We start from the raw sequence: 15,000 nt of genomic DNA on the forward strand, positions 1-15,000 counted from the left end.
CTGGGGTGGACGGGGGTGAAGTTGTAGGTGTAGAGGTTGTAGAGGATGGGGCTTAGCACGCAGCCCTGGGGGGACCCAGTGCTGAGTCTGAGGGCTGTGGAGGTGTGGGAGCCCACCCGCACCCTCTGGGGGCGGTCAGACAGGAAGTCCTTGATCCATGCACAGATGGAGTGTGATAGTCCCAGGTCTAGTAGTTTGGTCACTAGCCTGTCTGGAAGGATGGTGTTGAAGGCAGAGCTGAAGTCCACAAAGAGCAGTCTCGCGTAGCTGTTCCCCCTCTCCAGGTGGGATAGAGTGGAGTGGAGAATCGTCGCGATGGCGTCCTCTGTGGACCTGTGGGCTCTGTAGGCGAACTGGTATGGATCCAGGTTGGGCGGGAGGCGTGTGACTATGTGGGCCCGGACCAGTTTCTCGAAGCACTTCATGATGATTGGTGTGAGTGCCACCGGGCGGTAGTCGTTTAGGCAGCTCACCGTGCTTTTCTTCGGGACTGGGATGATTGTTGAGGTTTTCAGGCAGGGTGGGATGGTGGCCTGGGACAGGGACTGGTTGAAGACGTTGGTGAAAACCCCGGCCAGCTGGTCGGCGCAGTCCCTCAGCACCCGTCCCAGGACGCCATCCGGCCCTGAGGCTTTTCTGGGGTCCACCGCCTTCAGCACGCGTCTCACTTCATGATCTGTGAGGGTGAGGCTTCTGAGAGCTGGAGAGAGTGGTGTTTGTGTTGTGGTTACCTCCGTTCGCCCCTCGTCGAACCGGGCGTAGAAGGAGTTCAGCTCTTCCGCCAGCAGGGGGTCGTCCTCCGCGGCTGTGAGCCTGTTGGCTCTGAAGTTTGTCATGTGTTGAACCCCCTGCCACACCCGCCTGGAGTCGTTGCTCAGGAAGCATTCCTCAATCTTCTCTCTGTGGTCTGCCTTGGCCTCCCGGATGCCACGGTTTAGGTTAGCCCTGGTGGTGCTGTACAGCAGTGTGTCCTTCGCTGAGAAGCCGTTGTTCCTCTCCTTGAGCAGTTGTCGGACCTTCTCAGTCATCCATGGCTTCGTGTTGGGGTAGACCCGGACACGTTTGTCCACGGTGGCTGAGTTGGTGCAGTTCACTATGTGGTTCAGAACCGACGACGTGAACTGTTCCAGGTCCTCATGCTCATATTCCTGCCATGAGGTGTCATTCAGGCAGATCTGCAGTGGAGCGGACCCTGCTGGCCAGGTTCTGACAGTCTTAGTGGTGATGGGGGCACTTTTCCTCATGGGAGTGTAGGCTGGGATCAGGAGGATGGACACGTGGTCAGACATGCCTAGATGAGCTAGCGGTCTAGCCTTGTATGCAAGCTTGATGTTGGTGTATACCTTATCCAGTGTGTTATCTCCTCTTGTATATATATATATATATGTATATGACATTTAGCTGATGCTTTTATCCAAAGCAACATTGACAAACTTACAAACGTACATTGCAGTGTGTGCACACTGCACATTTTTCAGTATATATGGTCCCAGCGGGAAACACCATACTCTACCAACTGAGCCACAGAGGACCAGTCTGTGTGTGTGTGTGTGGGTGTGTGTGTGTGGGTGTGTGTGTGTGTGTGTGCATGTGTGCCTGTGCATTTGTGTGTGTGTGTGTGTGTGTGTGTGTGTGTGTGTGTGTGTGTGCCAGTGCCTTTGTGCGCGTGTGTGCTCTTTAGCATGTATACAGGGGCCTGGTCTGCCTGGTTCAGCCTGATGGTAGATTAGCAGGCCAGAAGACAGAGGGCATGCACATATCACTGCTTAATAGGATCAACTGCACTGTGGAAATGGGCCCCTGTATTAAATCTAATTACCCCTGCGTAATGGCAGGGCTTTTACGATGTCCGTTGTGGCACGCCAATGTTAATGTAATGTTAATCTAGCGTGGCTCTCAGACAGGGGAGTAGAGCCGTGCTACTTTGCAGCCAGACACATAGACATTGTGTGTGTGTGTGTGTGTGTGTGTGACAAAGTGTGTGTGTGTGTGTGTGTGTGTGACAAAGTGTGTGTGTGTGTGTGTGTGTGTGTGTGTGCATGTGCATGTGCGTGTGCGTGTGTTGCTGTAAATTGGCCACAGGCTGGCTTGATGAATGGGGAAGATGTTTGGCTGAATCTCCCTCTGCAGTACTTTCACTGCAGTAATAAGACCACCTGAGATCTACTGGCCTGGATTATAACAAACAGATGTGGCCAATCCGATAACCAATCTCTTCCCCTCTATCTCTCCGAGCAGCGGCATATACCCCAATGAAGGCAATGCAGACAAAACACTTTGTCTATACAGTTTTCTTTGACGATAAAGATGCTTTTCTTTAAAGTTTGTCCTCCGAGAGGAGCTTGTGATCTTTTTTTAATACATCCAGTCTGCTCCTAGTAGGCACATTGGACGTGGTAGATGTTTTACCTCACTGAAGTCATCCCTGTTATTCATATAGAGCAGGATCTGACCTCACTCTGGGCATCGTAAATGTGGTGAATGCACAAGCTAACGAGTCTAAATTAAATGCTGACAGAATCAAGATGCAGTGTTTTTGTGTGTGTGTGTGTGTGTGTGTGTGTTGCAGGCACTGGATTCAAAAGAAGAAGTCTAACTACAGTATAATGAGCTTCCTAGGGGCATTAATTAGGCAGGCACGCAGGCACGCAGGCACGCACACACGCTCGCACACACACACACACACACACACACACACACACACACACAGAACAAATACACACTCGCACAGGCATACCGTACACACACACACACACACACACACACACACACACACACACACACACACACACACACATAAACACATCTGACCATCTAAGTCCCTGATGCCTTTACTGATATCTTATTTAAATCCACTAATGACCTATCAACAGGTCTCACTTGGAAACAGACAGACAGTATAGTCTCTCCAGGGACAACTTGTGGTATCATTCTGCATTACTCAGCATGTGTGTGTGTGTGTGTATGTGTATGTGTGTGTGTGTGTGAATGTGCGTGTGTGTATGTGTGTCTGTGAACGCATGGGTGTGTGTGTGTGTGTGTGTGTGTGTGCGCGTGTGTATGTGTGTCTGTGAACGCATGGGTGTGTGTGAGGGAAGTGCAAAAAAAAAGAAAAGGTGACAGGCAGTCATTGCAGTGAGAAGGAGAGAGCCTCCAGCAAGAGAAAGGGAGACAATTTGTGGTCTCATTCTGCAGTACTCAGCATGTGTGTATGTGTGTGTTTATGTGTGTGAGTATATCTGTGTGTGTATGTGTGTGTGCGTGGGTGCATCCATGTACATGCATGTACGTGTGTGTATGTAGTATGTATGTATGTGTCTGTGCGTATGCGTGTGTATGTGTGTGTCTGTGTGTGTGTGTGTGTGTGTGTGAACGCGTGTCATTGTTTGTGTGTGTGTGTGTGTGTGTGAACACGCGTGGGTGCGTGTGGCTGTGAGGTAAGTGCAAAAGGAGGTGGTGTGACCGCCAGTCATTGCAGTGAGAAGGAGAGAGCCTATCTCCAGAACAAGAGAGAGAGAGAGAGAGAGAGAGAGTGTGTGAAGGAGAGGTGTGTGTGTGTGTGTGTGTGTGTGTGTGTGTGTGTGTGTGTGTGTGTGTGAGAGCCAGGGTCGTCATAGTGGAAGCAGCTTAGCTCAGCTCAGACTGAATTCCTCCAGTGCAACAAGATGATGCTTGTCTGCTGGGTTGTAAAGAGAGGTAGAGAAAACATGACACGAGGTGGTAGACGATGGATGGGGGGAGACGGAGAGAGAGAGAGAGAGAGAGAGAGAAAGAGAGAGAGGGAGGGAGGGAGGGAGGGAGAGGCTTAGTCTGTGTTTGTACTGATACAGTGTGTGTGCTGGAGTGGCTAACAAGACCAGATCCTGTCTGACATACCGTGGAGAAAGATAGGACAGGGATCCATACGTAGAGTACTTACTGTACCAGGGGAGCTGGATGGAGACTTGGCTAGGATGGGCCCATTGTAAGGGATGGAACGGAATATGGAACGGTATCAACACACGTGTGTTTTGACGCGTGTATGATGCCATGCCTCATTCCATTCCATCCATTCCAATGAGCCCGTCCTACCTATTTGTGACAGAAGCTGGTGAAAGCGGGAACAAGTCGGCAAACCAATCAAAATGTTCGCACTTTTATTCAGAAAAATGTTCATGTTGTTGAAAATCAATGACACACTCGCTAGTCAAGCCAAAACATTGCAATGTAATGGATTCGCTAAGTAATCTAAACTACTCTACACTGACTCGGTCACATTTCTCCATCCACCAGCCTCCTGGGTTAGGGTTAGAGATGGAGCTGGGCGGGGCTATACAGTCAGACCCTCTTAAAACAAAAAGAAGAGATGTGCTGTTGAGTCTGGTGGCGTACCTAGAGAGGCTTTCACTCTGTGAGTATTGATCATAGACTGGTTGAGTGTGGTGACTGGTATGTACCTGATTGACAGCCTGGTTAATGTGGTGACTGGTGTGTACCTGGTTGACAGACTGGTTAGTGTGGTGACTGGTGTGTGTACCAGGTTGATAGCCTAGTTAGTGTGGTGACTGGTGTGTACCTGGTTGATAGACTGGTTAGTGCGGTGACTGGTGTGTGTACCAGGTCGATAGCCTGGTTAGTGTGGTGACTGGTGTGTACCTGGTTGATAGCCTGGTTAGTGTGGTGACTGGTGTGTGTACCAGGTTGATAGCCTGATTAGTGTGGTGACTAGTGTGTACCTGGTTGACAGACTGGTTAGTGTGGTGACTGGTGTGTGTACCAGGTTGATAGCTTGATTAGTGTGGTGACTGGTGTGTACCTGGTTGACAGACTGGTTAATGTGGTGACTGGTGTGTGTATCTGGGTGACAGTCTGGTTAGTGTGGTGACTGGTGTTTACCTGGTTGATAGCAGGCACAGCCTTGGTTCCTATGCAGGGCCCCAGGGTGAGAGAGGGAAACTCCTCCCCCTCTCCCCGACGAGACTCCAGGCAGTTCTGCCTCTGGCGGAGGACCCCCGACTTGGAGTCTGAATCATCCGGCACTCTGAAAACACACGCATGCACACGCACACACACACACACACACACACATACACACACACACACACACACACACACACATACACACACACACACACACACACACACACACACACACACACACACACACACACTGCTTAAAGAATCTATTTTAATAAACAGTATATTCATCCGATGAAGACTCCCATTTATTTATATTCTGAAACACAGATGCATCTGAATATGAAACTGATGTACCGTATAATAAAACATCTCTGAATGCACTGTAATTGATTCGCCCGCCTTTGCTATACGCTACGGTTATTTTCATGCCTACATATGTCTGTACATGGCAGCTACATACTGTAACTATTCATTAGCGAGATGAACATCGTCTCCGTTTACAGTGTCAGGTGCTGTGGCCCTGCATTAATACTTCCACTCATAAACGCCTGAGCAGAATCACAATTAATATTCAAATGTGCTGTGAGGAATGGCTCCCCGCACGGCAGATCTATACATCAGACACAGGCTGAACAAGACATGGCTGGGAGTGTGTGTGTGTGTGTGTGTGAGAGAGAGAGAGATGGGGGTCTATGGAGGAGAGAAGGGTAAAGACCCAGGCTAAGTAATCAGGGTGCCAGTTCATGTCTAGGGAGGCTTTACTGCCTCGCTCACCTTGTACACTTAGTCAGCAAACAGGAATCTGGAAATGGCAGCAGCAAATCCATCACACACACACACACACACACACACACACACACACACACACACACACACACACACACAGTCACAGACACAGACACAGACACAGACACAGACACAGACACAGACACAGATACACACACACACACACACAGACACACACACACACACACACACACACACACACACAGACACAGACACAGACACAGACACAGACACAGACACAGATACACACACACACACACACACACACACACACACACACACACACACAGACACACACACTGCAGGTAATGTCACCTATCCTCTGTGCTTCTATGGGCTCTGCAGGGGCTCTTTACAGTAATAGCCCACTACAGTATTTCTCTCTCTCATTCTCACTACTTCTCTCACTAGCCTTCTCTCTCTCTCCCACTTTCTTTTTGTACACACTTCCTATACCATTTTCTCTTGTTCACTACACTTTCTCTCAACACTCCTGTTCTTTCACTTTATCTCACTATACCTTTAATGGACTTGTGTGCATTACTTTCAGTACTCTTTCTCTCTATATACTTTCTTTCTACGTTTCAGCTCTCTAACTTGATCTCAGAACAGTTTTTCTCTCTAGGTTTGCAATTAAGGGTTTTTCCGTGTTAAACCAGGGTCAGGCCCTTCTCCCTCCTCCCTCCTCCCTCCCCCGAGACTAGACTGTTAATTTCAGACTGTGGGATTAAACTCCACTCCGACGTGGATGTTTGTTGTATCGGCCTGATTGATCTCACTTCAAAAGGCAATGCCATGGGGATTTGAACCAATCAAGAGAGAAAAGAAAGTATGAATACACAAAAAGGATCATTCATCTCATGTGAATATAGCATAATGGGATGTGAGTGGTTGGCCACACACACACACACACACACACACACACACACACACACACTCACTTGAGCTCAGGGTAGACATTGTCCAGATACCACTTGAAGGATTTGCACTTGAGGCTCTTGCGAAGCTCTTCCCTGCCGTGAATACTGATAAGAGAGAAGAGAGGGAAATGAACAGAACGAGAGAGGAACCATTTCTACAATGCTATCCATAAGACACACACACACACACACACACACACACACACACCCTCTCTCTCTCTCTCTCTCTCTCTCTCTCTCTCTCTCTCTCTCTCTCTCTCTCTCTCTCTCTCTCTCACTCATTCCTTCTCTCATCCTTCCCTTTCTTTCACCTGACGATGAACCTGAGTATAATATGAAATGCAGGGAAAACCCTAAAACGTACACTAAATGGTTTTATCCATCGACAGTAGCAACCCTTTTACACATATCGCCCCTAACCCTAACCCTATCACCATCAGCTGTAACCTCATCTCTGTTATCTCTCTGTTGCTAGGCAGCATCTCTTCAGGCTACACCTTAATTGTCCCTCCTGAGACATCTACTTACCCTCTACCCCCTGTATAAGAATGGGTTTTGTTTCGGTTCTTCATTTTATTCCTGCTTTTATTACTATGTCTATTTTTCTTATCTCCTACCTTTTGTTTTATTGTATTGTGGCTTATTTACTATTGTTCAGCACTTGGAGTTGCATTCAATGCATGACTCAATGCATTCAATGCATGGCTATATAAATAAAGTTTGATTGATTGACTGATTGTACAACAAATGTGTTTGTTGTAAGTCGCTTTGGATAAAGGCGTCTGCTAAATGCCAAGAATGTAAATGTAATGGTGACTTACTCTCCGTAGGACTTGCCCCTGGCTGCAGGGCGAGCAGAGTAGTAGAACAGTCTAAACTCATCCATCCACACCTCCGCTGTTCGTCTGGTGTTCCTGAAACACACAACATATACAACAACATCAAATAACACTGATTGTTTCATAGTATTTTCCCTTAAAAATCCCAATGACCCTCTAACCTATGAGTGCTGTTTTCCACAGGGCTACAATGCTACCATCCCACTTCACTTACAGGTAATGCACAGAGACATATCTTAGGAGGGCTATTTTCCCACACCGGAATGCAGAGTGACAGGTGTTTGGACCACACTACTGAAGGTCTGGTTGTTGACACACAGTCAGAGCAGAGGAGACAGGAGGTCTCACTGTGTGTCATCTTAGGAACATCGCACCCTTGGAGTGCGTCAGTGTGAAAATGCCTTTGATGGGACCAAAATATGTCAGAACCACGGGCAAAGTTGTTCATGAAGAGATGTAAAACAAATTCTTCATTCATTATTTGGTTTGTTGGACCAGAAAGCAGCAAAGCCAAAACATGTTCTGAGACTCAATGTATTGGAATTGCTTCATGTTTTCTCCACATTCTAAATGTAAGCCATGAGCCATGAGAAAAGGTTTGATTAAAGTTTAACTGGCAAAATACTGTACAGTATGTGTTGTTCTGTAACCCTCTCAGGCACATATACCACACTCACTGCACCACTGGCATTTCTCTCTCTCTGTGTGTGTGTGTGTGTGTGTGTGTGTGTGTGTGTGCGTGTGTGCGTGTGTGCGTGCGTGCACGCGCGTGTGTGTCCCATGTGTGCGTGTGTGTGTGCATGTTTTACTAGCCTTGCTTAAAGCCTTGCCTCTACAATCTTTATGCCTGGCCTCTCCACTGCTCTGAATACAAATTAAGAGGTGAGCTGTTTCATGTAATGATGGGATTTGTCAATGGAACAGCCTGTGGAGTGGATAAATAAGGTTTGAGAAAACACTCTGGTAATGTGATTCCACTCCACGACAGCTGTAGAAAACTGACAGACCTTAGCTGAGCTGTGGCCCTTCATCCTAGACAAACTCACACACACACACACACACACACACACACACACACACACACACGGACGCAAGAACAGACACACACACAAACACGCATGCAGGCACATACAAGCAAACACACTCTCTCTCTCTCTCTCTCTCTCTCTCTCTCTCTCTCTCACCCAAAGGAGGGTGATATCGTGTTTGAGAACAGAGGGAGCAGGTGAATAAATTCCATGTTATTATCACGGTTCACGCTGGGTCACCAGCTGGCGCTATGTGGCGACCTACTTGGTCCCGTTCTAAAGACATGGAATTAAACAACATACTTTGAGTAATTATTCATTAACTTGGCTGAACTGTGCTACAATCTACTAATGTTGTTGACAGGATCCATTAATTATTCATTGAAGGGCTAATGTGTTTTTGTGTTGTAAGTAAGGAGAGAAAGGCTCATCAGTGAACATGCACTACTGCACACTGCCAGTCAGAGATGCAAGACAAGGCAGGGACACAAAATTACTCCAAAAACTGGTCGGTAATCAAATACCATTTTTTTTGTTTTTTTAGAAGTAACTTTTTATATTCCAAGTCATGCTGTGACTTGCCTGAAGGGTAATTGCAAATGAAAAAAAATAAGATGAATGAAAACAGATTCTGCCCGATAATGCCATGATTTGTTCAATACAGGCAGTGTTGTGGTTGCAATGGAAATGATCATTTCCATAAAAAAACAACTTCTCAGATTGAATGACAGAAATTATATGCACACACACACTCCCTCCCGCCGCGCCCCCCCATAATAATACATTCAGAAGACAATGTTTGGCAAAGCCTTTCAGCAAACTCAAGCTAAGTCTTCAATTTGTAGTTTGTGTCTGTGGTGCACACCTTATCCCTTTATTAAGCTGCAGTACACGATTATACCTCTCTCTGAAGTACAAAGTCAAAACAGCTCAATATCACTCACAGCACATATCGAGTGGTGCTGTAGGCGAGGCCAGGGTTCCTATTTTGGTAATCGTGGGTAGTTTTCTTTTCTTTGCAGGCAGCAAAGCCTGTGTTTTGAGCAGGCAGATAGGACTGCTATCATAGGAAGGCAGCTCCAGCAGGGTCTTACTTGATGTAGGTGTTTTTGTTTGTGTTTTGAGCAGGCAGATATGGGGTCACCTCCTGTAGGGTCTTACTTGATATAGGTACTTTTGTTTGTGTTTTGAACAGGCAGATTTAGTTTAGTTAAGTTTATGAGTTTATAATTTCGTGGACAGTCCCCATTAATTAACTGTGCAGTAAATGGAGCAGCTTTTAATTTCCAGCTGTAGTCCCCGGCAAGTTGTCAGTATGCACCCTAAAATACATTAGTTAAAAGAAGAAAAAAAAAGACATTACATTTACAATTACAGCAAGCATAAGCAAAAAAACATACAAACATATCGCACACAATTGGAGAGAGGACAAACAAGCAAACACAGATGATGGCAGCAACATCAATGCAGTTCATGCAATAAAAACAATACAAAGGGGACAAGGGAAAAGAAAATGGTCACAGCAACCACATTGAAAGCACATACAAGACGTACATGCAGGTGGGTAGCAGAGAGAGGAGGGCAGCTCCTCCAGGGTCTTACTTGATGTAGGTATTGGCGTTTCCCTCTGGGAAGATGTAGGGGTGTTTCTTCCTGAAGACGTGGCCCACCCTGCTGCAGGGGATGATCTCTAGACTGCCTCCACACATCCACACACGGAAGGAGATCTCTACAGGGGTGTGGACACACACACACACACACACACACACACACACACACACACACACACACACACACACACACACAGACAGTCATTTGTTATCATTGTCCATTGAGCAGCCCAGGGGCCCAGATACGGCCCATATAATACAGTACTGAACGTTGACAGAGAACCCATGAAGGATGGAGGGTGGTGGCAGGAGTCCGAGTGATGTAATGCTATCAATCTTCCCGTTAGCGGACAACTCAGACACTATATCTGGACGGTCGTATGGATGTGAACAGTCTTGGGCTCTCCCATCTGATTCCATCACAATTCACCCAGCATATGGGGCACATCTCAATCTTGTTTGATATATTACATCAAATATCATATTGATATATTATATCAAAAAATTTGAATATTTATGAATATTTCACGGAATGCTTGTTGTCTCATGTTTAAATTCTGTTCATTGTGCTTTAGCGAGGTAAACAGTGTGCTACATGAATGTAAAGAAACAAAGAAACAAATACCATTCATCCATGGCCTAGTCTAATTCTAATTCCAGTCTGGTATTGAATACTGTCTGGTAGCTTTGCATTTGTGATGTGTGGCGAACACACAGAAGTGAAGCTCTGGCGCCTCGTTTGGAATAACAGTCTCCCAAACAACTTGTCCAGCTAGGCTATATGAGCTTTTCAACATTTCAGTGTCAAGTGTCAAACAGAAAAGCAGTGCTGGGAAAACGTCAGAGAGAGAGAGAGAGGGGGGAAGAGAAAAAGAGAGGAGGGAGAGAGAGAGAGAGGGGGGGGGAGAGATGGGGGAGAGAGAGAGAGAGTGGGGGAGAGAGAGAGGGATAGGGAGGGAAAGAGAGAGATAAGAGAGAGAGGATGAGAAACACAGAGAGAGAGAGAGAGAGAGAGAGAGAGTGCATTACTTTTGTCTTCAACCCGTTTCTCACTCTACTGTGTTGTTTATTGATCTCAAGCAGCAGCAGTCAAAGGGAAGCTCAGCTGTCTGTCTGTCTGTCTGTCTGTCTGACAGATAGGTACCAGGGAGAGAGCTTGCCAGCCCACTGGCTGTGAAAAACCTACAAGCTATGAATCATCAACACGCACGCACGCACGCACGCACGCACGCACGCACGCACACAACCCCTACCACCATCACCACCACCACAACTCTGATGAACCTGCCTGCAGATGTATCTGACAGAAGGAGACATGAGAGAGAGAAGAGAAGAGAGAGGTGAGGAGAGGAGAAAGGGAGGGGAAGAGACGTCTGTACTCTAACAACTGTTTACCCTCTGGTCTGATGTAATACAGGCCAATGATTGGCCAATCACACCACTGCTGCTTGCTATCCTCTATCTTATTCGAGTTGTATTGCAATTGGCAAGTGACACGTGGTGACTGTATTCAGTAATACAACAAACTGTAATAGTGCTCAACGTTTTAGCTGTTTTCAACCTTGAGAGGTCGCAGTAGAGGACAATAACGTGTTTGGATTCCAACACGTAGGGATGGTTTGATTGACATTCTAAGCTCTGACATCTAGAACGTCATGAGCATCAAGGTGTGGAATCAGACAATAAACAGCGATAAAATGACTATGATGAGAAGCTGTCTTACACTTCAAACAACATGAACAGACCTGTCCTGGCATATGAAAGAAAAGTTCCCTGGTGTCCTGAAGAGGTAAGGAGGACTTGTGCCAGCTAGCAGAGCGATCAGAACTGACACCCTGCCACTCACAGTAATCCATAAATGAATATCATGCCAAGATCAGTGCCTATGGAAAACTTGCAGTGCAGGCACAGTAACACTTCCTGGATCCTGAACCAACCAGCCAATCGGGTACTCAGAGCAGACTGAGTCCTCCAATCAGTGGACTCACCAAAGTTCTCCCCGCCCCAGATGTCCATGGCGGTGTCATACTTCCCCAGGTGGTTGAACCACGACTTGTCAATCACAAACAGGCCGCCAGCTATGATGGGCGTCCTAAAAGAGAGAAAGAGAGAGAGAGAACAGAGAGAGGGGAGAGAACAGAGAGAGAGGGTGAGAGAGAATGAGAGAGAGAGCGAGAATGAAGGGAGAAGGGAGAGAGAGAGGAGATCAGACCGACTGAGGATGTACTTTATACCATGGTTTCTCTCTGCATAACAGTGGCAGAATGACAGGCTTGGGGCGGCTTTGTAGATCACGTTCTGCAGATGTTCTTAAAAATGTAAGTACTTTTGGGCTACACAAAAAGTACTTCCAACAGCCTCACATACATACTGCACAGTCAACTACCTCACCTATATACTGTAATTCCTACTGTACAATATCAGAATGAAAGAATATCCTCTATCCACCCCTCGCCCCCCTATCCACCCTCTCCATCCCGCTATACCCCCTCTCCAACCCCCACTCTCAGCTGGGTCCTGCTGCTCTAGAGAATAATGAGACTGCTAGCCCACTGAGACGCTGAGTCAAATGTAAATAGATTTGAGTGATACAGGAGCCAGAGCACACAGGGAGAGGAGAGGGAGGAGGGAGAAGGTCTGGGAAGGCTAGGGAGGCAGGGAGGGAAGGTCTGGGAGGGCTAGGGAGGCAGGGAGGGAAGGTCTGGGAGGGCTAGGGAGGCAGGGAGGGAAGGTCTGGGAGGGCTAGGGAGGCAGGGAGGGAAGGTCTGGGAGGGCTAGGGAGGCAGGGAGGGAAGGTCTGGGAGGGCTAGGGAGGCATGGAGGGAAGGTCTGGGGTGGGCTGGGGCAGGCTGGGGTGGGATGGTGAGGCAGGGAGGGAAGGGCTGGGAGGGCAAGGGAGGCAGGGAGGGAAGGTTTGGGAGGGCTAGGGAGGCAGAGAGGGAAGGGCTGGGGTGGGATGGTGAAGGGCTGGGGCGGGCTGTGGCAGGCTAAGAGGGGTGTCTGGGCAAGCCAGGAAGGCAGGGCAGGTTGACAAGGCCAGGACACTGAGGCGTGTAAGAGGATACTGTCTCATTATCAGCAGGAAGCAGCACTACTGTGTGGTGTTCCAATCTGGAAGCAAACAACAATACACACATACACAGAACAGGATCGCAGCGCAAGGGGGGGGGGGGGGGAGAGAGAGAGACTGAGACAGAGAATGAAAGAGAGAGGAGATCGATTGATTGATCCAATAGATGAGATGAGAGGAGACACACATACACACACACACACACACACACACACACACACACAGACACACAGACACACAAACACACACACAAACACACACACACACACACACACACACACACACAAACACACAGACACACAGACACACAAACACACACACAAACACACACACACACACACACACACACACACAGACACTCAGACATACAGACACACAGACATACAGACATACAGACACAGACACAGACACAGACAGAGACACACACAGACACACACAGACACACACGCACGCACGCACACACACACACATTGTCTGTCTGTCTCATGTGGAAGATGAGATGCATTGTGTTCCGATTGTGGAAATAGACACGCTATGATGCGCACTGGTGGTGTCCACAAACAGTCTAGAAACATCTTCCTTCCTCTTGTTTCTCATTTCCTGTCTGCAGAGACCCGAGTCATTTGCTTTGACCAATGATGACAGAGGACGGGGGGGTGGGGGGGTAGTTCTGGAGGCCAGACATCGTCCTATCATTGGTAATGGCTCGGGGAGTGCAATGCACTGCAGGCTAGATAGGGCCTAATAGATCCATTGACATCTGACAGAATACAATCCTTAGCCAGCGAGGACCACGGCTGAATTCTAACAACAGCTTTAGGCGCCATGTTTATGTTTTTTTTACCTCCTGCATTTTCGAAGCCTTTTTTATTCGCTTGCCATTGCTAGTTCTGGTCAATGATAAACATACTTTAACGGTACTTTTTTATATATTGGGATTTAGCCAAATATATAAAACTATTACGGCAGACACAGATTATGGTGGAAGCTTTGGAGAGAGAACAGTTCATGACCATGTCATGACACAAACAGACAGCAGTGTGTTGCTCCTCTATTTACCAGCCGACCACTGGCTTCAAGCCTTTTATTGGGTTGTTTCTGTTAGATGATAAATAACGGGATGTTTCATCACCTGTGGAGTCAGCTGAATGTACTGTATATCAGAGCAAAACTAGGAGAGAGCCACATTACCCAGACTAAAACATAAATATTGTCTATTTTTGCATCCTTTTGCATTGGTACCTGTACTATATCAATGACAATAAAGACCATTCATTCATTCATTCATTCATTTCCGTCCTGCAGGGGAGGCTGGTGGAGGTAGGAATTGGAGGACGGTCAGTATCCACCAGTCTGAATGAGACACGCAGCCTGGCACGCACGCACGCACACACACACACACACACACACACACACACACACACACACACACACACACACACACACACACACACACACACACAGTGAGTATGCATAGTGGAACTGCATTTGCCTATAAAACGTGAATCGAATACGTAAGTTATCTGTCTGTGTGCGTTACCTATATGCGTGTGCAAAGAACGCTGATGTGAAATATGAAATACGAAACGGTCATCAATAGTATTGTGCAACCTGCCAATTGAATGGTGGACTGAAGCGACCTCTATCGGGTTCATACATGTGTAAATCTGGCTCTGATAGTGCCTCACCGCACGTCACTGGCGTCTATGTGTGAGTGTCCATGCTGAGTATACTGTAATTAGAAGCACTCTGAGATTAATAAATTGTCAAAAATAAACAGCGTGGTTCTGACAAACAGGAGAACATTGACTGACGTGCAGCCTAACAGTCCAGCCATTACATATATGA

The 15,000-nt window shown here is 47.2% G+C and overlaps 1 protein-coding gene across 1 annotated transcript in view; it reads right to left on the reverse strand.

The window, feature by feature from the left end:
* galnt14 (UDP-N-acetyl-alpha-D-galactosamine:polypeptide N-acetylgalactosaminyltransferase 14 (GalNAc-T14)) overlaps positions 1-15,000 on the reverse strand; it is a 110,389-nt gene that overhangs the window by 7,692 nt on the left and 87,697 nt on the right. The window contains exons 9-13 of the mRNA XM_080549489.1: positions 12,071-12,174; positions 10,075-10,201; positions 7,427-7,519; positions 6,627-6,710; positions 4,876-5,020 (exon numbers count right to left, since the gene is read on the reverse strand). Of these exons, the coding sequence (XP_080405615.1) occupies positions 4,876-5,020; positions 6,627-6,710; positions 7,427-7,519; positions 10,075-10,201; positions 12,071-12,174 (553 nt within the window). The remainder of the gene's footprint in view (positions 1-4,875; positions 5,021-6,626; positions 6,711-7,426; positions 7,520-10,074; positions 10,202-12,070; positions 12,175-15,000) is intronic.

The sequence above is a fragment of the Nansenia antarctica genome, assembly GCF_963989245.1.
Source record: "Nansenia antarctica genome assembly, chromosome: 1".
In the NCBI taxonomy this organism is placed as follows: Eukaryota; Metazoa; Chordata; class Actinopteri; order Argentiniformes; family Microstomatidae; genus Nansenia; species Nansenia antarctica.